General features: G+C 41.5%; 1 protein-coding gene across 4 annotated transcripts in view; it reads right to left on the reverse strand.

The window, feature by feature from the left end:
* SIL1 (SIL1 nucleotide exchange factor) overlaps positions 1–20,658 on the reverse strand; it is a 256,480-nt gene that overhangs the window by 84,171 nt on the left and 151,651 nt on the right. For all 4 annotated transcript variants that reach the window (XM_070792059.1, XM_070792060.1, XM_019963505.2 and 1 more), the window contains exons 5-7: positions 17,320–17,419; positions 6,768–6,959; positions 1,220–1,341 (exon numbers count right to left, since the gene is read on the reverse strand). In XM_070792059.1, the coding sequence (XP_070648160.1) occupies positions 1,220–1,341; positions 6,768–6,959; positions 17,320–17,419 (414 nt within the window). The remainder of the gene's footprint in view (positions 1–1,219; positions 1,342–6,767; positions 6,960–17,319; positions 17,420–20,658) is intronic.

A 20,658-nucleotide genomic window follows, 5' to 3' on the forward strand; every position in this document is an offset into this window, starting at 1 on the left:
AAGCCTCTAAAGTCTAATGAGGATAAAGATCTTAACTTGTGCAGGGCTGAAATCACAGCTGTCAATGACAAATTTATAGATTCTTCACCTTTCCAGTAAATGCACAGGCAGTGATTTCCCTGCATGGCTCTGGTCAACAACAGCAAGAGAGGTATGCTCTGGAATCCACAAGACAAGCAGGGCTTAAAGATGGGGCAGGTAAGCAAGAAGGGAAACAAAGGCCTGCAGTGCTCCCAGCCTCTCACCTGCAACAATTCTGGCTTTCCTAACTTTGCCTCTCAATTTACTAAGAAAAGATAGCTAAGTCTTTTAGAATTAGAGAGTATCAGACTGAGATTCTGATTAACCAAAGATAATCGTAGATGAAAGGCAAAGGAAATCTTTTCAAAACAAAGAGTCCAATGATAATGTTCAAAAGAGCCCTTCTACATTATCACAATCCTGGCAAGCAAGCAAGGTAACCCTTAATAGGCACCACACATGTCCCGACAGCAAGAATTTGAATAATGGTTCCTGTTGTAGAAGAACAAATGGTCCTAGGAACAGACTTTCAAAAATGGAACAACTGCAGCTTGAAGACATTTTGACTTTTTTAGGGCGAGTATAATGATATGGTGCTCCTATCTCTTTCTGCATCTACCCTTTGGAGATGCTCATTCCTCTCACCTGATCAGTCTTCGAGCATAAGCCAGACTAACTGAAATTTAAACAACTCTCAACCCAGAGAGTGTGATAACCTGGTGGCACGTTGACTGGTTTCAGGCAACTACAGGAAGGCAAATCTCCCCCAAGAAGGCCCTCCTTGGTCAGGTTCATTATTTATTCATCACCAGATGAAGCTTCTCTGCTAAAAGGATCAACTCTTGGAGTTCACTCCCCGTCCTCTCAGCTACTTATGGTTGTGTAACTTCTAATTAACTTTGACTAAAACAGAGAATGTGACCTAAAATATGTTATGAAATGTCCATACATATAAGATGAGGGGGAAGAGAGAGTCACCGATGGTGACAACAAGGGTAAAAATTCTTATCTAGTTAGAATAAAGGCAGAATCAAATTCTTACTCTAGTTTCAATGAGATTACACTAAGCTGTGGATAGAGATGTGCGTGAGTTCAAACCTATCCTTCCTCCAGGCCAATCAGGCCAAGAGTAAAGCTAGACTTCACTTGAAGGGTCCAAAGGATCCTGGCCAATGTGACGACCATCCATGCTGCTCACCTGGAAAAGGCAGCCCCCAGCACAAATGCCGCATACTCCTTCACCAGGGGTTCTGTACTGTTGAGCCCGTTGATCACCACCTGAAGGCCACCAAAGGAAAGCAGGTCCTGTGCATTATCCATCTGGAACAGAGGCACTGCTTAGTATAGTACAGACATCAAGGTAAGAATTTCTTTTGTTAACTATTCAAGAACAAACTAAAAAAATTAAGTAAAATGTATTGGTGGCCTTTTTGACTAATTAGGAAAGGGTCTGTAAGAACCAACTAAATTTTGAAACAATCTTACATTTGAGAATTCCCAATTCATCTACCATGATTTATGAGTACCTGCGTGAGAACTGGCAAAAATGTCACCTAGCAATTGCTTATGCCAAACATGTCCTAGAAAATTCTACTACCATAATGAGTCACAAGCTTACTCATAATGTACAAGCTGTTAACACCAAGATCTGGTGTCATCAGCACTATTAAATGACACTATGCTTCTTGGTGATGTCCAGCCTCAGTGGGGGCAGTGGAGGCAGCAGACACTTTAAAATGCTGCTTTTTAATTAGAAATCAGGGACTATAAAAGGAACTCTGTTGCAGGTGGAGGGCTGGAAAAATGCTAGAAGAAGAATAACAATAGTATGCTTCTCTTTCCACTTACCCACTTTATAATCTAAGGTTGAATGAATCTGAGGACACTTTGTAATAAATCTGCATAAAAGTCTCTCTAAAAAGCTTTAGCCTTGGCCTTGCTAACTCACTAGTGGCTATTACTGGACAGTGTAGAACATTTCCATAATCCCATAAAGTTCTATTGGGCCACACTGGTCTAGGCTATACTTAAGGTCCAAAGCCCCAAAATTCAGACTCTCGTTTCCCAAGCTTCACTTGCATCCTGGAAGAAGACTCAACTTCTTCAGAAAGGTCACTGGATCCTTTTTTCCCTATGCAGCAGCTACAGTCTCCCTTGGAAATATCTTTGTTGGTACAAAAGCTGCCTCTTGTCTACATGCTCATCCCACTCTACAAATCATCAGGAAGAGGCAGGAAGCCTAACACCAATGGGACTACTACCCACCTTTCTCCTCCATATTCCACTAAGCCCTTTCTTACCTGACTCTATTCTTTCAAACTGGAAGATGGCTCTACCAGAGAAATCCAGTTTGAAGGGCTGTATTTGACTATGCCTATCTTTTGGGGTAGGCCTAGCCTGTTTTTAACCCCTTAGAAGATCATTCTTCTCAAACACAAGAGCAGGGGATTTCTGTCTTTCTGTCCACTGGTACAGGTCCAAGGATTACAATAATCTAAGCATATAGCTAAGCATTCAATACACAGTTATTAAGTCAATGAATGAAAAGAAAGTGAAGTTGTTCAGTTGTGTCCGACTCTTTGCAACACTATGGACTGTAGACTACCAGGCTCCTCCATCATGGGATTTTCCAGACAAGCATACTGGAGTGGGTTGCCATTTCCTCCTCCAGGGGATCTTCCAGACCCAGGGATTGAACCCAGGTCTCCCACATTGTAGGCTTTACCATCTGAGCCACCACAGGGAAGTCCAATCAATGAATAAATTTGATCAAAAAAAGGTCACTGAAATAAACTCCACTGTGAGTAAAAAAGGCAGTCTGGGCTATCCGTGCCAATAAAATGAATGGGTTTCTTGTACCACAGACCTAAAAAGATGGCCAATCCAGGGCCATGAAGAAAGCATGGAGTCTGCTCTGTCATAAGGGCCCCAGGCCAGGGTTGTCATTTGTCTGCCCTAATCTGTCCTTGTGAAGGGGAATGATTATTGGACCATAGCCTAGCGAACTAGGGAGACTCAGAGCTGAGTGCTTTGTGACATAAGCACAAATAAATACTGAGTTTTCCTTCCTTACATACTCTGATTTTAAAATCTAAGAATTCACTACCTTCTCCTTTGGTCTTCCTTCTTCCAGGTTTTCCAAATACAAAACCCTGGCTCAGAAAGCCCTGTAATTCCATGCCTGAGATGGCTACTTATCAAGGTTGGTATGAGTTCCTAGCAGAGCAAACCAATGCAGCCCAGAGTCACAGAGGTTCTATTATAGATTCAGTTTATCTTCACTACTATAAAGATAAACCAGGGTATTATAAAGGCTGACATTTACATAAGCTCTTCAGCCTTTTCAAGATGTTTTCTCATTTGTTATTTTATGGGAGATAAAGTAGGAAAGAGTCACTCTGCTTACTGTACACACAAGCTCCAAAATTTGGGCCCTGCCCAGTATCACACAGCAGAAGGCATGACCAGGGCCAGGGTCTGGGGCCAGAACTTTTCCCAGGCTGCTCTCAGGACTGGGTGGGACAGAAAGAAAGGAGTTCAAGGTAGAAGGAAGGAGTGCATAATGAAGGAGGCAGTAGGGAACTGTGCCAACACTCAGGAGGAAAAGAGAAACAGAAAACTGACAAGACAATGAGAGAACATAGAAAATAAAGAAAGGGAGAAATGATGGTAAATAATTGAGGAGTCACGTGAGGGAAGGCAAATACACTGCCACAGGGTGAATGGGGCAGGCAGTGGCTGCTCCTTATAAATAATTCACATGCTGTTTCCACACACATGATTTTGCTTTTCACAAATCTTGTTTAATAGTTCAAACATGGCTGTGAGAAAATCCTTGGGCAGAGCCAGTTTGGGTCCTTGAAGCCCATGACTCCTCAAAACATCCAATCAGCAGTCTAGAATAAAAGTGGACTAAGTAAGTTTCCTGTAAGAAGAGTCCTATCTCCCTCAAATCTAGCACTACATCACCCTAACTGCCCACCACAACTGGAACTTGAGGCCAAGCTATGTCTTCTTCAATACCCCTGTGAAATAACAACTTAACTCTACTGCATGGAAGCCTGACATACCAGCCCACCACCTTATCTGTATTTCCACTTGAAAGACCAATGATCTAGAATACTTAAGACTCTTCTGCCAACAGATCAAGTTTGGTCACCACCAGGGGACTAGTTTCTGGACTGATAAATAGGATAAGTTTGGTGATGTCCAAGAAATTGTTAATCCCTCTTAGTGACCCATGAAAGCACAATGGGATGTCACCCTAGTGATAATACTGCTGGATGACCAAAGAACCTGCAAGGGAAATAAAATTTATTAGGGCCCTGCTACCCTTCTCTGTACTCAACCTCCTCTGGATAAGATAAGCTCTCATAAAAGGTCATTTTGGCCTTTCACGCTGCAGCTAAAAGAAGAGCCTACAGAAACCTGACACCTAAAGACCCATCGAAGTATGTTAAGATGAGAAAAAATAAAAGCTGTCAACATCAGAGCAGGACTGAGTTGGCCAATAACTCCTAGGATCCTTATTCCTTTAAATATCTGTAACAGAAAAGCTGTTGGACTTTTTGTTTTTTTACCCTGGAGAGAAAGACTGGAAAGAGGAAAGAGAACCCAGGTCCATTTTCTTCTCTAAAAGGATCACAGACCTGCTATTTGAGGCCTGAGAAAGAATTATGAGCAGAGAGAGATGAAGAGGCCATCCCATAATTCCTGCAGATACAGTACACACTCATCCTCTCTCAACACAAAGGCTGGCAAAATCCTAAAGAATGTCTTTTAGCTTAGTTTATAGAGAACAAGGACGCTGTCATGTGTGGGAGGACGCTGAAGATCTGTATCTTGATGAAGATCTCAAGCAAGCCTTTGATGATGATTACACAGCCCTCCCAGGCCACCATCGCCCCTAGTCTGGATTACTGCAACAGCCTCCTATCTGGTTTTTCTGCCTCTACCCATGCCCTCAGTCTACAGTCTAACTCTCAACACAGCAGCCAGACTTTCTTTAAAAGAAAGTCAGATCAAATGCTTCTGCAACATTCTTCTAATTCTGTCCAATTCCATTCTTTTCTATGGCCCACAAAGTGCTCCATGATCTCCCTCCCATTCTCTCTCTGCGCTTCATCTACTTCTCTCAGCTCCTGCCACATAGTTGTTCCCCAAACACACTAGACATGCTCCCACCTTAGGGCTATGGTACCTACTGTTGCTCCTAACTGAGACCTTCCTTCCCAACACTGCCAATCCTTATCCTGCTCTATTTTTTTATTTTTCAGTAGTATCTATCTCCTTCAAACATATTATTTATAATTTACTTGTTAGGTATGTTTTTTGTCTACCTGCCTCTTCTAGAAGGTAAGCTCCAATTCCATTCACAAATGTATTTTAAGTGCCTGGAACAGTGCCTGGAACTTAACAGGCATGCAATAAATTAATTCATTCAATAAGTGAATGACTTCTCTTGGTTCCTTCTGCTTAGATCCATCTATTCTCTCTTAGGCTTCATTCAGGTAGTACCAGTACCCCGTTGAGAGTCAGAGTATCCAAAACACTAAGAGCACAGAGTTTAGGGTCACACAGACCTTGTTGCTAATCCCAGCTCTACACTAACTGGGTGACTTTGGGCAATCACAAATGTGGCCTGTGCTTTATTTGCCTCAGTTACAAAATGGGATTAACAGCAGTGCCTACTCCAAAGGCAGACATGGAAGTCAATGAATTAATGTGTACAAGGCACTTGACTATATGCCGAGTACATGATAATGCTCAATAAACATTAACTGTTATAATTATGGCACAAATCAGATCAGTTATTTCCCTGCTCCAAACTCTCCAATGGTTCTTAGGATCAAGGATAAAATTACAAAAAGCATGATTTTCTCAAGCCCACCTGTCTCATCCCCTAACCTTTCCACTTTATCTATGCCACTCACCCACTGGTCTCTGTGCTCCAGTCACTCCAGTCTCTACCAGGTCCTTGATCTCACCAACCTCTTCTCTGACTCAGAATTTTTCTACAAGCTGTTTCCTCTGCCTGAAACACTCCAATACAATGGGGCACACTTTTCCTAAAGGGCCTGATAGTAAATATTTTTGGTTTCATGATCCATAATGGTTCACGTCACAACCACTCAACTCTGCCACTGCAATATTAAAATAGTCAAGACAATAAAACAATACATACACAAAGAGATGTGACTGTGTTCCAGTAAAACTTTGTTCACAAAAGTGGGCCAGAGTTTGCCACCCCAAGCTCTAATCTCCCCTCTTTGTCTACTCAACCTCTAATCATCATTTAATGCTTAGCCTAAATGTCACAATCTCAGAGAAGCCTTCCCCAGTATCCCTGACTAGACTAAGTTCCCCCATTATACACTCATCCTTATCATAATCTTAAATTATCTCATTATTAAACTGTTAATTGGTTCATTATTCAATTGTTCACTATTTAATTGCACCCTCTTCCAGACTATAAGCTACATGGAACAAGTATCCCGTCTATTTTACCTCTGCTGTGTCCTCAGTGTTGAAAAATTAAAAGAAGTAGCACTCCGAATGAAATAGAACTTGGCTCTAGTCTCTAAGAAAGTATCTTATACAACAGATAATGGCCTAGATTAAAAATCCTCTATGACTTGAGAGAGAAGTAAAGATGATGACAATATTTTCTTAGGGCCTTGGGCAGAGGGGTTTATTTTTGGAGGTGTTAGTTAAAAGTGAGACCAGTGGACAATGAAATACAATACCTGATGGACATAATATTCGAGATCAAACAGTGCAGCAATCTTCTCTTCCAGGCTGGAGCTGGAACTATTGAACTTGTTGATCAATCGTACCATGATCTGCATGTCTGTCTCAATGACAACATTCAGCTCCTCAAAGTCCTTCTTCAGCTCCTCAATGGGACGGAAGAGCCGCTTAACTTTGGCCTGCCTTTCCTAAGAAGGGTAGCAAAAAGATGATTAATCATCAACTATAGACATCTGCCCAATCAGCCTGTGGTCTGCCATGGATGCCCATCCTCAAAGAACTGCTGCTCCAGGGCACAACCTTCTTTAATCTGTACTTTCCAGGATGCCCAGAGAGAAAGCCCTCAGAATCTACACATATAGCCCTCTGCCACAAGAACTCACTCAAGATTTTCCAAGGTCCACTTATCTCAGCCAGCCTTCCAATGCTCAGGAAGAATGAAAAGTCTCCTTGTAATCACTGAGGTCAGGGTAAACAATTTCAGCTCACCTTCAACCCCTAATCTCACATGGAAAAGCCAAGATCTAAGGTGTAATAATCCATACCTTGGTTCTCTTTCTTCTATAATTAAAGAATATCTTTTGCTTTACCCTACCCATCCAGCAACATTTTAGGGAAACCCAGATACAGGAAACTGTCGGTAAAGAGCTGTCAGAGTGGGAGCAATTTGCTGATGAAAATTAAATCTCTGTCATTACTGTCAATCTAACTACAGGTGTACAATTTGTTCAACTGTTTGAAGTGGCTAAATTACTGTATGTACTATGCTCAAGTCTCAAACAATTTTTGCTCAGTCCCTCTCCACCCCACACACATATAAAGATCTTTAAAATGAAGTTATGTTGGAGGTGAATAAAAGACTTTAATTAGATATTTTATACATGTGACACTTTGTTTTCTTCCCAATTTCAGAGGATAGTACTTATAGAGAGAGTCTGAAAGGTCACAGTGGCTTATGTCTCCATCTTCTGAGAATAATTAAAAGGCACGAATATTTATAAAAAGCAGGATGATGAGCAGCTGTCAGCTCCAAATTGCTCATCTATTACCTATGGGTTTTCTCCCCAGTGACAAGCACTCCATTGAACATCAACCAAAGAAATGAATCAGTCTCTCTTAAAAAAGACCATTCCTAGCAGGGCAATCACATCTATGGGATGCTATATTCTTCTCTTTTAGGCTAAAACAGTGAAATGCTCTCCTTCCACCCTGCTAGAGGACTCTGGTGGCCACCAAAGGTCATGTAAAGAGGTCAAGGAAAGCTGAGGGTTGACAGACAAGTGAGCAGGATAAGAAACTAGTTATTTTTGCCTCATGCCTGCATGCCTGGCTCCCAGAAAGGCCTTTAACAAAATTTTTAATTTTGCAATTATTACTACTCAAAGGAAATTACAAAAATAGTAGAGAGTACTATATGCCCTTCATTCAGCTTCCTCCAATGGTAACATTTTATATAACAATACAATGTCAAAAGCAAAAAAGTGACATAGGTGCAATACTATTAACTAGACCACAAGTCTTATTCTGATTCCACCAGCTTTTACATGTACACATTAGCATGCATGTGTGTGTGTCATTCTAGACAGTGTTATCTATAAAGATTCATGTAGCCACCAGAAAATCAAGTTACAGAGCTGTTCCATCACCATCAAATGACTCTACAGTGCTCCTCTATATCTGCACTTTATCCTCTCATCCCTTCTCTCTTATCCCTGTGCCTGGGCAACATTAATTTGCTCTCCATCTCTATAATTCTAGCATTTGGAGACTGTTATACAAATAAAGTCTGTAACTTTTTGAGACTGCCTTTTTACTGAACTTAATGCACTTGAGATGCATTAACTCATTATCCAATTTACTGTAAATATCAATGGTTTATTTATTTTTAATGTTGAATAGTATTCCATTGTACAGATGTTACAATTTAACCATTTACCTGTTGAAGAATGTCTGTTTCCAGGTTTGGAGTATTATGAATAAAACTGCATAAACATTTGTATAAAGATTTTCTTAAAAATAAACCTAAGTTCTTCTTTCTCTGGGATAAATGCCCAAGAGTGTAACTACTGGGTATTTTCCAGAGTAGCTGCACCATTTTATATTCCCACCAATGAAAGACCCAGTTTCTCCACATCTTCAATAGTATTTAGTATTATCATTTTTATTTTAGGCATTCTAATAGATGTATAGTGATACCTTGTGGTGGATTTAATTTGCATATCTGTAACAGCTGATGACATTAGATTTTTTTCATATGATTATTTGCTATCCACATATTCTCTTTGTGAAATGTTTGTTCAGGTCCTCTTCCCATTTTCAAACTGGTTGTTGGTTTTTACTGTTGAGTCTTGAGTGTTCTTTACATATTCTAGATAGATGCAAGTCTTTTATCAGACAGCCCTTGCTTTGTACAGATCTCATATGTACCACTTTCGAATACCACAGTTTACATAATACTAGTCTCCCAACATGACTCAAATTTCAGTTGCCATCATATATTTAACTGCATTAAGTACCAAATTTGCTGCTAGCTCTTCAGTTCATAAATCACTATGTAAATTATATAAATTCCAATCATGAACAGTTGCTGATCACATAATTTATTTCAAAATGTGTCAGTGAATGGCCACTGTGCCCCCATTATTCAATTCATATACAGATGTCAAGTGTGTGGTAGTATGGCTTCCTCGGGATAAAACCATGAAACATTTCATAAAAATGGATAATGAAAAGATAAAACTGAAAACAAAGTTGAAAGCACAGCAAAGAAAAAGAAAGCAGTAACTTTGGCAGTTCAACTATATATTAAACATATATGGAATTAAAGATGATGTCATAATTTTTGCTGCAACTATCAAACATAATTTTAAAAATTTGAGAAAAGGGTAATCTATTATATTTTCCTTTACTTTTATGCACTTCACAGCTCTTTCTTCCCAATGGTCCATGTTTTCTTCTGTGATTATTTCCCTTCTATTTGAAGAACATTCTTCAGTTATTCTTTTAGGTAGGTCTGCTGGTGATAAATTCTTTTACCTTTCTTCTGTGTGAGAGTGTCGTGATTTCCTCCCTTCCACTCCTGAAGGGTATTTTCACCGGCTATAGAATTCTGAGTGAACAGTTCACTTTTTCACCATTTGAAAAATACACCACGTATTTTTGACCTCTGTGATCTCAGATGAAAAAGATGTTATCATTCAAACATTATTCCCTATTGCTAGTATGTGGTTTCTACCTTGCTGCTTTCAAATTATTTTTCTGTCCTTTGTTTTCAGGTTGACTGTGATGCATCATGGTGTTGATTTCTTTGAATTTATCCAATTTAGAATTCACTAAGCTTCATGAACCTGTAGGTTTATGACTTTCACCAATTGGGAGAGTTTTTCATCTCTATTTCTTTGACTATTTTCTCAGACCCATATTATTTCTCCTCTCCTTCTGAGACTCTGTTACACAAATCTTGGATTTTCTGTTACAGTCAGTCCTACAGGTCCTTAACTCACTATTTATTTTTTTCAATCTATTTTCTGTTATTTAGATTAACTTTTATCTGCCTTTAAATCCACTGATTCTGTTCTCTCTCATCTCTATTTTACTATTAAGCCTATGCAGTGATTTTTTCCCTATTTTCAGCTCTAAAATGCCATTTTGTTCTTTATATCTTCTATTTCTTTGCTGAGGTTATCATTTCAGGAGTACACATAATTGCTTGAAGCATTTTTATGATAACTGCCTTAAAATTCTTATTAGATAATACCAACTTACGGGTCATATCACTGCTGGCATCAGTTAACTGTCTTTCTTAAGTCAAGTTTTTATTTTCCTGGTTCTTGGTATCGTGAGATACAATTTAGGTAACCTGGGCATTTTGAGTATTATAAGATTCTGAATTCTACTGAATCTTCCTTTTCAGTAGGCAGTCACACTGTTTAAGTTTACTATCTTGGTTCTCGTCTTCTTGTGAGGTTGTGAACCCAAGCCAATTTAGTTTTCAGAGAATCTGCAGTGTTATTTTGGTCTCCTTGCTCTGTGTGCCCCCCAAAGCTAATCTGAAATCCTGGGCAGTATTCCACACTGTACTTCCATCCTTAAATCTGCTGTTACGTCTGGTCTGTTTCTCTTGTGGATCACTAAGGAGCATTCCTAGAACTTCATTTGCAAAATTCCTTTCTCCATCTTCCTTCCCTCCAAAATCCTACTACCACTCTCTAGTAAGGAGAAGGAAGAACATCATTTGTCCCTGCTGCATACTCAACACTGGGAGCGGAAGTCATTCCTTGACCTCTACTGATATCACCCTGGTGGGGTAACTAAAGCACTGTCTTATCACTGCTGATCTAGGGGTAGAAGTTCAGGTTCCTCATTTATCCCCATTAACACTACCCTAGAGTGGAAAGCAGAATGCTGATTTACACTGCCTTGTTCCCTCCAGATGGAGGTTAGAAGTATAGACTCTCCACTGACCGCACCCTCTGGCATCGCTGCAGCTAAAGCAAGTGGAAAACTACCTTGATGCTGTCAGCAGGGGACAGACATTCAGGTTCCCTTCTTGGCCTCTGCTGACACCACCCCAACAGAAAAAAGCAGACTGCTACACCCCCGTGAGGGATGAAAATCAGGCTCCACACATGGACTCTGCTGGTACCACAGCAGTGGGAGAAGAAGAGAATACTCATCTTTCACTGAGGAGAACGTAGAAATTCAAGCTCTCTGCTCAACATCATGTTGGCTGAGATAGGAGAGCACTGCCTCACACCATCTACTGCCACCAGAGGGGGAGCAAGTTCAGGCTCCCCACTCAGCTTCTGCTGACACCACTCTGGTGAAGGTAAGAGTATAGCTTTGCTCTACCACACAAACTGGAGGTGGAAATCCAAATTCTACATTTAACTTCCACTGGCACTAAGGGAGGTGGAGAGATTTCCACGGTCTTTGGCTAAAAGAGAATAGGTATTGTGAAAAATATTTTTATTAGGCTGCCCTATTCCTGGTTCTTTCTTATAGAGAGCAAGACTTTCTTAGGGCCTTTTTTCTATCTGTACCTGTTGGCATTTCCATGATATAGGCTTCTCCAATATCCACTTTGGGATATTTAGAGAGCAAGAAGAAAGGCAAGAAACTCACTCCCATGTCATCCCTCAAATCCTCAAATTCCAAGGTCCCTGTCTAATCCACCTTCTTCTTCTCACTTTTATCATATTTTTATATTTGCTTTTAATATTATGAAAGCCTTTGGCTGTGTGGATCACAACAAACTGTGGAAAATTCTTCAAGAGATGGGAATACCAGACCACCTTACCTGCCTCTTGAGAAACCTGTATGCCAGTGAAGAAGCAACAGTTAGAATTGGTCATGAACAATGAACTCGTTGAACTGGGAAAGGAGTACATCAAGGCTGTATATTGTCCCCTTGCTTATTTAACTTACATGCAAAGTATATCATGCAAAATGCCAGGCTGGATGAAGCTCAAGCTAGAATCAAGATTGCTGGGAGAAATATCAATAATCTCAGATATGCAGATGACATCACCTTAATGGCAGAAAGCAAAGAGGAACTAAAGAGCCTCTTGATGAAGGTAAAAGAGGAAAGTGAAAAAGCTGGCTTAAAACTCAGCATTCAAAAAAAGAGGTTTACGGCATCCGGTTCCATCACTTCATGGAAAACAGTTGGAGAAACAATGGAAACAGTTACAGACTTTTATTTTCTTGGGCTCCAAAATCACTGCAGATGGTGACTGCAGTCATGAAATTAAAAGAATCTGCTCCTTGGAAGAAAGGCTATGACCAACCTAGACAGCCTGTTAAAAGTAGAAACATCACTTCGCCGACAAAGGTCCATCTAGTCAAAGCTATGGTTTTTCCAATAGTCAGGTATGGATGTGAGAGTTGGACCATTAAGAAGGCTGAGTGCCGAAGAATTGATGCTTTTGAACTGTGGTGCTGGAGGGAGACTCTTTAGAGTCCCTTGGACAGCAAGGAGACCAAACCAGTCAATCCTAAAGGAAATCAATCCTGAATGAATATTCATTGGAAGGACTGATGCTGAAGATGAAGCTACAATAGTTTGGCCATCTGATGTGAAGGACTGACTCATTGGAAAAGACCCTAATACTGGGAAAGATTGAGGCCAGGAGGAGAAGGGGGCAACAAAGGATGAGATGGCTTGATGGCATCACCAACTCAATGGGCATGAGTCTGAGCAAACTCCAGGAGATAGTGAAGGACAGGGAAGTCTGACACAATGTAGTCCAAAGGGTCAGACATGACTTACCAACTGAACAACAAACAACAACAAGAAGAATAGGAAGAAATGAGTCTATTTAATCCTGCCCAGACTCAAAAGTTTAAGATGGCCATATTTTTAAATGGAACAATTTATAGGATACAGCTGAACAACAGTGGACATGATAAAACATAAAGCATCAAGCAATCTGTATGGTAATAAGGGGATAGAGAGATCAGATTCAAAAACAATGACCCAAATCTGTTGGGTGACACAGAGCTTTTCCATAAAGCAAGAGACTCTGGGAAGGACTGATTCACTTAAATCTAATAAGTTACCAATGGATATAATGGAATTGATGCCCTTCCCCCCCCCAAAAAAAATTCATTCAATTGGTAAGATATGACAATATCTCACAGAATTGTCCTTATAAATAGTAAAAGCACATCCTGTACTTGCAAATCACCATGTAAAGATTTTGTTTAAAGATTGATAAAAAGTATGATGGTATCTGCAGCCAGGAGCTGGAGACATGTAAGAAACTCCCCAACCTACTTCAAGTCAATTTATTTGCCAGTCCCAGTACATTGGCAGGTGGCTGAGTCAGTCCAGGAAGGATACAAATGAAAGTGAAAAAAGGACCCCAGGACTCAGTACCTCGGTGAAGAAACTAACAACCTAAGCACCACAGAAGTAAAGAAAGAGCGTGGCAGGCACAGGTCAGAAGAGGCAGCTGACACCAATCAGATGGAACAGGGGTGTCACATTTTGCTGCCATTATTGGGGTCTCTTGCAGAGAGAGAGAATTATTTTTAATTGCAAAAAACAGCAACTGAAAACTTAGATAATCTCTTGCTTTTACACTTAAAAAATATTTTTATAATATTCATACTTTTCTATACTAATTGAATTATGAGATAAGAATACCACTAAAGAGAGTAAAGAGAAGAGACGGGGTGCAGGTGGTCTTCCATCCACAGAGAAAACATGGAACAAGGGCTGATTTTTATGTTCCCATCTGCCCCATGTGGAGCTCATGGTGAGAGAATGAGTGGGAATGAGCCCAAGCCCTTAACACAGGAATACCGATCTCTGCTCCAGGCACCTAGGAATGCACTACTCTCCTTTGCTGGCCTCACCTTCACCAGGTAGGGGGTTTGCTTTCCCTCACACCTCTCCACCCCTGCAGTTAATACACACCTGCAGTAGGATATAATTTTACGCATCACCTTCCTTCACCACTACTGCTGCCATCCTGCTACTCACCTTCTCTTACCATGCGCACTCTTCATATTGAGATACAACTTTGGTAAGATGAGTAAAAACACGGAGGCTTGGCTTGTACATTAACACTTCCTCCTGAGGTCCTCTCTCTCTCTCTCTCACACACACACACACACGTCCGTCTGTCTCAGAAATACTTAGTTCTGAAGGATCTAAAGCTTCCTTCACTAACACACAGACTGTCAAAAATCTGGTGTTGCCTCTCTAAGATACTGCAAGAATTCTGGGATGAGAGCAGAGATAAGAAAAGCAGAGGGAATTGTGAAGAGGAGGGGGAGGAGGGAGAACATAAAAAGGTCTGCAAGGCAGCCACTGGAGGAAGTTCTTTCAAGGACAGGACTCAAGCAGAAATGTTAAGGACTGATTTTTAACATTCTCTGGCTATCACATGACCTCATGATCCATATAAGAATAAGTCTTTGTTCTGATAGGTCAGGATCCACGAACCAGACATTAGGGACATAGCCAAGGGGCTGCAACTCTGCCTGTTTCTCCTTCTCATTCCCTAATACTTTGTACATAAATTTAAGAGTTGGAAGAAACCTCAGCCATCTTGTCCCAGCCCCATACTGTACATTTAAGGGATCTGAGGTCTGGAAAAGGTTTGCTACGTGTTCAAAGGACAAGGACTTGGGCTTCTTCCTTCCTGGTCTAGGTCCCATCCTTTAAACTTGTGTCTAACTCAAGTGTAAGTGAGGAGATGTGAGTTCTAATCTCTGTTCCCCTAATTGATGTTTGTGGTAATGCAGAGTATGGCTATCTGTGCTCCATGCTTCAGTTTTCCCAAATATGTAATCAGATCAAATCAGTCGCTCAGTCGTGTCCAACTCTTTGCGACCCCAAGAATCGCAGCACTCCAGCCCTCCCTGTCCATCACCAACTCCTGGAGTTCACTCAGACTCACGTCCATCAAGTCAGTGATGCCATCCAGCCATCTCATCCTCTGTCGTCCCCTTCTCCTGCCCCCAATCCCTCCCAGCATCAGAGTCTTTTCCAATGAGTCAACTCTTCGTGTGAGGTGGCCAAAGTACTGGAGTTTCAGCTTTAGCATCATTCCTTCCAAAGAAATCCCAGGGCTGATCTCCTTCAGAATGGACTGGTTGGATCTCCTTGCAGTCCAAGGGACTCTCAAGAGTCTTCTCCAACACCACAGTTCAAAAGCATCAATTCTTCAGCGCTTAGCTTTCTTAACAGTCCAACTCTCACATCCATACATGACCACAGGGAAAACCATAGCCTTGACGAGACTAACCTTTGTTGGCAAAGTAATGTCTCTGCTTTTGAATATGCTATCTAGGTTGGTCATAACTTTCCTTCCAAGGAGTAAGCGTCTTTTAATTTCATGGCTGCAGTCACCATCTGCAGTGATTTTGGAGCCCAGAAAAATAAAGTCTGACACTGTTTCCACTGTCTCCCCATCTATTTCCCATGCAGTGATGGGACCGGATGCCATGATCTTCGTTTTCTGAATGTTGAGCTTTAAGCCAACCTTTTCACTCTCCACTTTCACTTTCATCAAGAGGCTTTTGAGTTCCTCTTCACTTTCTGCCATAAGGGTGGTGTCATCTGCATATATGAGGTTATTGATATTTCTCCCGGCTGTCTTGATTCCAGCTTGTGTTTCTTCCAGTCCAGCGTTTCTCATGATGTACTCTGCAGATAAGTTAAATGAGCAGGGTGACAATATACAGCCTTGACGTACTCCTTTTCCTATTTGCAAACAGTCTGTTGTTCCATGTCCAGTTCTAACTGTTGCTTCCTGAACTGCATACAGATTTCTCAAGAGGCAGATCAGGTGGTCTGGTATTCCCATCTCTTTCAGAATTTTCCACAGTTTATTGTGATCCACACAGTCAAAGGCTTTGGCATAGTCAATAAAGCAGAAGTAGATGTTTTTCTGGAACTCTCTTGCTTTTTCCATGATCCAGTGGATGTTGGCAATTTGATCTCTGGTTCCTCTGCCTTTTCTAAAACCAGCTTGAACATCTGGAAGTTCACGGTTCACGTATTACTGAAGCCTGGCTTGGAGAATTTTGAGCATTACTTTACTAGCGTGTGAGATGAGTGCAATTGTGTGGTAGTTTGAGTATTCTTTGGCATTGCCTTTCTTTGGGATTGGAATGAAAACTGACCTTTTCCAGTCCTGTGGCCACTGCTGAGTTTTCCAAATTTGCTGGCATATTGAGTGCAGCACTTTCACAGCATCAACTTTCAGGATTTGGAATAGCTCAACTGGAATTCCATCACCTCCACTAACTTTGTTCGTAGTGATGCTTTCTAAGGCCCACTTGACTTCACATTCCAGGATGTCTGGCTCTAGGTCAGTGATCACACCATCGTGATTATCTGGGTCATGAAGATCTTTTTTGTACAGTTCTTCTGTGTATTCTTGCCACCTCTTGTTAATATCTTCTGCTTCTGTTAGGTCCATACCAGTTCTGTCCTTTATCAAGCCCATCTTTGCATGAAATGTCCCTCTGGTATCTCTAATTTTCTTGGAGAGATCTCTAGTCTTTCCCATTCTGTTGTTTTCCTCTATTTTTTTGAACTGATCACTGAAGAAGGCTTTCTTATCTCTTCTTGCTATTCTTTGGAACTTTGCATTCAGATGTTTATATCTTTCCTTTTCTCCTTTGCTTTTCACTTCTCTTCTCTTCACAGCTATTTGTAAGGCCTCCCCAAACAGCCATTTTGCTTTTTTGCATTTCTTTTCCATGGGGATGGTCTTGATCCCTGTCTCCTGTACAATGTCACGAACCTCATTCCACAGTTCATCAGGCACTCTTATCTATCAGATCTAGGCCCTTAAATCTATTTCTCACTTCCATTGTATAATCTGAATCCTAATGAAACGATGACAGAAATGCTCCCAGAAATTTATTAAGAGTCCACAAAAGGTTACTTATTTGGCTTCCTTAAATTATTTTGCAATATTATTGTTATTATTACCCATGTTTATTGCTAAAGCTTTAGGAAACACTGACTCCCTTTCATGTCATTTTTCAGGATGGTATGAACTCACTATAAGCAATATTACCAACCTGGTCTTCCTTTGAATTTTCCATCTCTGCCCCCTCCTTGAATTTTGCCAGTGCGTTCTTGAGGTCCTGAGATGTATAGGTATTGGTGTTGATGTCCAGTCTGTCCAAAGAGAAGTTGAGAGTCATGAGGTGGGTATCATCTTTCCCAAGAAAGAACACCCTTCTGGATGGCTGGCACTCCAAGGCCAGCTAAGCCAGGCTAACTCACAGGACACTACCCACCTTTGCCATGGGTCAGCCAGAAGTCTAACCTTGATGATCTCACCTTGAAGCTAGAGGAGGAAAGAGCTAAAGATGGGGTCACTTCATAAAAGAGGAGAAAATGGCATGGGGCTGACAGAAGCCCACTGTGGACAGAGAGCTCTCTGCCAGTTACTCAGGCAGAAGCAAGTCTGCAATGTCTGTGCAATGCTGCTCTCTCAGCAGGTGCCAGAGTAAGACCTTCTGGGGGACAATGGGGCACAGACAGAGGACATAACATGTACCGTATATATAAAATCTTCTCCCGCCCAAGTGTGTGCCTAACCTGATTTGACAAGCCAATCTATCTTTACAAAAACAGGCTGAATAAATTCATACCTTTAAGACAAACCCCTGAGCACAGACTATGTGCAGGGAGTACGAGTCAACCTGACAAAGGAATGGGTTTGAGATATGAAGAACTAAAACCAAGGCCAGCCTCCAAGGAGAGGGACGAAAGGAACCAAGGTGGACATAATGTCAGGAAGCTGGCAGAGACTAGAGTGGTATCTTCAGAAACAGTCCTGGAGCTAATCCAAGCCACAATTCATCTTGACTGGAGAGAAGGCATTTGTGGGGCAGCGGGGTGGAAGGCAGGTTTTGCCACCAGCACTCATTTCAGTTCAGTGAACAGAGGTAAGGAACAGTGATACATACAGACAAAGGGAAGTGTGGAATGTGGACTGTGCATGGCAAGACTGTCCGGCTGGCAGTGTGGGGAGAGGGTGGTCCAGGTATCCCTGGGGATACAGCAGAGATCGGGGAAGAAGGGGCTAGTGGACCACTCTCTCTGTTCCAGGTAAGATGAGTACCTCAGTCTTATGGCCCAAGATCCTAGCCAGCCTCAGCTCTCATGAGAGGGTCTGTCTTTGATTCATCTCAGGGACCCCTTATAGAGCCCTCAGAAAAACACTTGACTTCTTTAAACTCCAATCCTCCTAAACTAAATAATATTAGTTAATAATTCCCATTTACAGAGCACTTAACCATGTGTCAGGCTCTGTGTCAATCCTTTAAAACTAGTATTTCATTCAAATCATTACCACAGTCCTACCAAATAGGACAGACAACACCTCTCCTGTCAGAGAATCACCCACTGCTAGCCGCAAGAGAATGCCACTGCCTTGATCCTTACTCTGAAGAGGGTGTGAAGTATTTAGGGCTATAACTTTTTAAATTTATTTATTTTTAATTGGAGAATAATTGCTTTGTAATATTGTGTTGGTTTTTTCCAGCCATAGGTACACTATGTCCTCTCCCTCTGAACCTCCCTCCCACATCCCACCCCATCCCACCTCTCTAGGTTGTCACAGAGCACGAGGTTTGAGCTCCCTGCATCATACAGCAAATTCTCACTGGCTATCTATTTTACATGTGGTTATGTATATATTTCAATGCCTCTCTCTCAATTCATCCCAACCTCTGCAACCCCCACTGTGTCAACAGGCCTGTTCTCTAATGTCTGCATCTCCACTGCTGCCCTGCTAATAGGTTCATCAGTACCATTTTTCTAGATTCCACATTATATGTATTAACATATGACGTTTTTCTCCGACTTACTTCACTCTGTATAATAGGTTCTAGGTTCCTCCATCTCATTAGAACTGTACGTGTTCCTTTTATGGCTGAGTAATATTCTATAGTATATAAGTATCACAACTTCTTTATCTATTCGTCTACAGACATCTAGGTTGCTTCTGTGTCTGAGCTATTGTGAATAGTGCTGCAATAAACATTGGGGTACATGTGTCTTTTTCGATTATAGTTTCCTCATGGTATATGTACAAGGCTGTAAGGAGCAGATTCTCTCCTCCTTTCTCCAAGACTTAGGATTAACCCCATCGTGTCTACTACATCTCTATTTACTGTATAAAGTCCCACTCTCCCAAGCCATCCATAATCACCCACTCTTAGCCCTAGCTGCTGCTACTGCTGCTAAGTCACTTCAGTTGTGTCTGACTCTGTGCGACCCGATAGACGGAAGCCCACAAGATTCCCCCGTCCCTGCAATTCTCCAGGCAAGAACACTGGAGTGGGTTGTCATTTCCTTCTCCAATGCATGAAAGTGAAAAGTGAAAGTGAAGTCGCTCAGTCGTGCCCGACTCTTCGAGACCCCATGGACTGCACCTCCGTCCATGGGATTTTCCAGGCAAGAGTACTTGTAGCCCCAGCTACACACACACAAATGTACATGTGTGCCTGCATGCGCACAGGCACATGTACAACTATCCTCAGCTGGTATTCTCATTTTATTCTTCACTAAGAAAAACAGATGTTATCATCAATAACTCATTCATCTTCCCATCATCCATTCTATATACCAGTTCAGTTCAGTTGCTCAGTCGTGTCCGACTCTTTGCGATCCCATGAACTGCAGCACGTCAGGCATCCCTGTCTATATACCAACCTGCACCTAAATCTACATTTTCTGCTTTCCCTACTATTAAAAAGGATGACAGTGTTCCTGCCCCTGTTGCACTTAGGGTAGAGATCCCACTTGCCTTTTCAAAACCTTTAACTCCCAAAATTATACCACACTCCCACCTGCCTGCATCATCAGCTTTTCCTTTGGTTGGAGTATTCCCATCAGCATACCAACACCCCTTTGACTCCACAATCTCTAATTATCATGCCATTTCTCTGCTTCTGTTCAGATTAAGTAAAACTTTATGAACACATTGTTTTCATTCACTATCCATACCTCCTTGAATGCTAGATTGCCATATGCATCAACCTGGATTTTGTTCCCAAAACTCCACTAAAACTTCTCATCAAAATTACCAATAATCAATGGTCAAATCCAATGGATTCTTCACTAGTGCCTGTTCCTCAACCACCCAGCAGCATTTACACAGTTCACCCCTCCCTCCTTGAAACACTCTCCTTTCCTGGCTTTTTGTTGCCACATTCTCTGGGATTTTTCCTCTTCCTTGCTCCTTCTCTAACTCTTCTTGCTGGTTCCTTATCTCTTACCTGAATCCTATATGCTGCAACACCTCAGAGTTCAATCTTGAACAATCTTTTCTCTATCTCTACATTCTCCGTGTGTGTGTGTGTGTGCGCGCGCGTGTCTCAGTCATGTCCAACTCTTTGTGACCC

This window comes from Bos indicus, chromosome 7, assembly GCF_029378745.1.
Source record: "Bos indicus isolate NIAB-ARS_2022 breed Sahiwal x Tharparkar chromosome 7, NIAB-ARS_B.indTharparkar_mat_pri_1.0, whole genome shotgun sequence".
NCBI lineage: Eukaryota > Metazoa > Chordata > Mammalia > Artiodactyla > Bovidae > Bos > Bos indicus.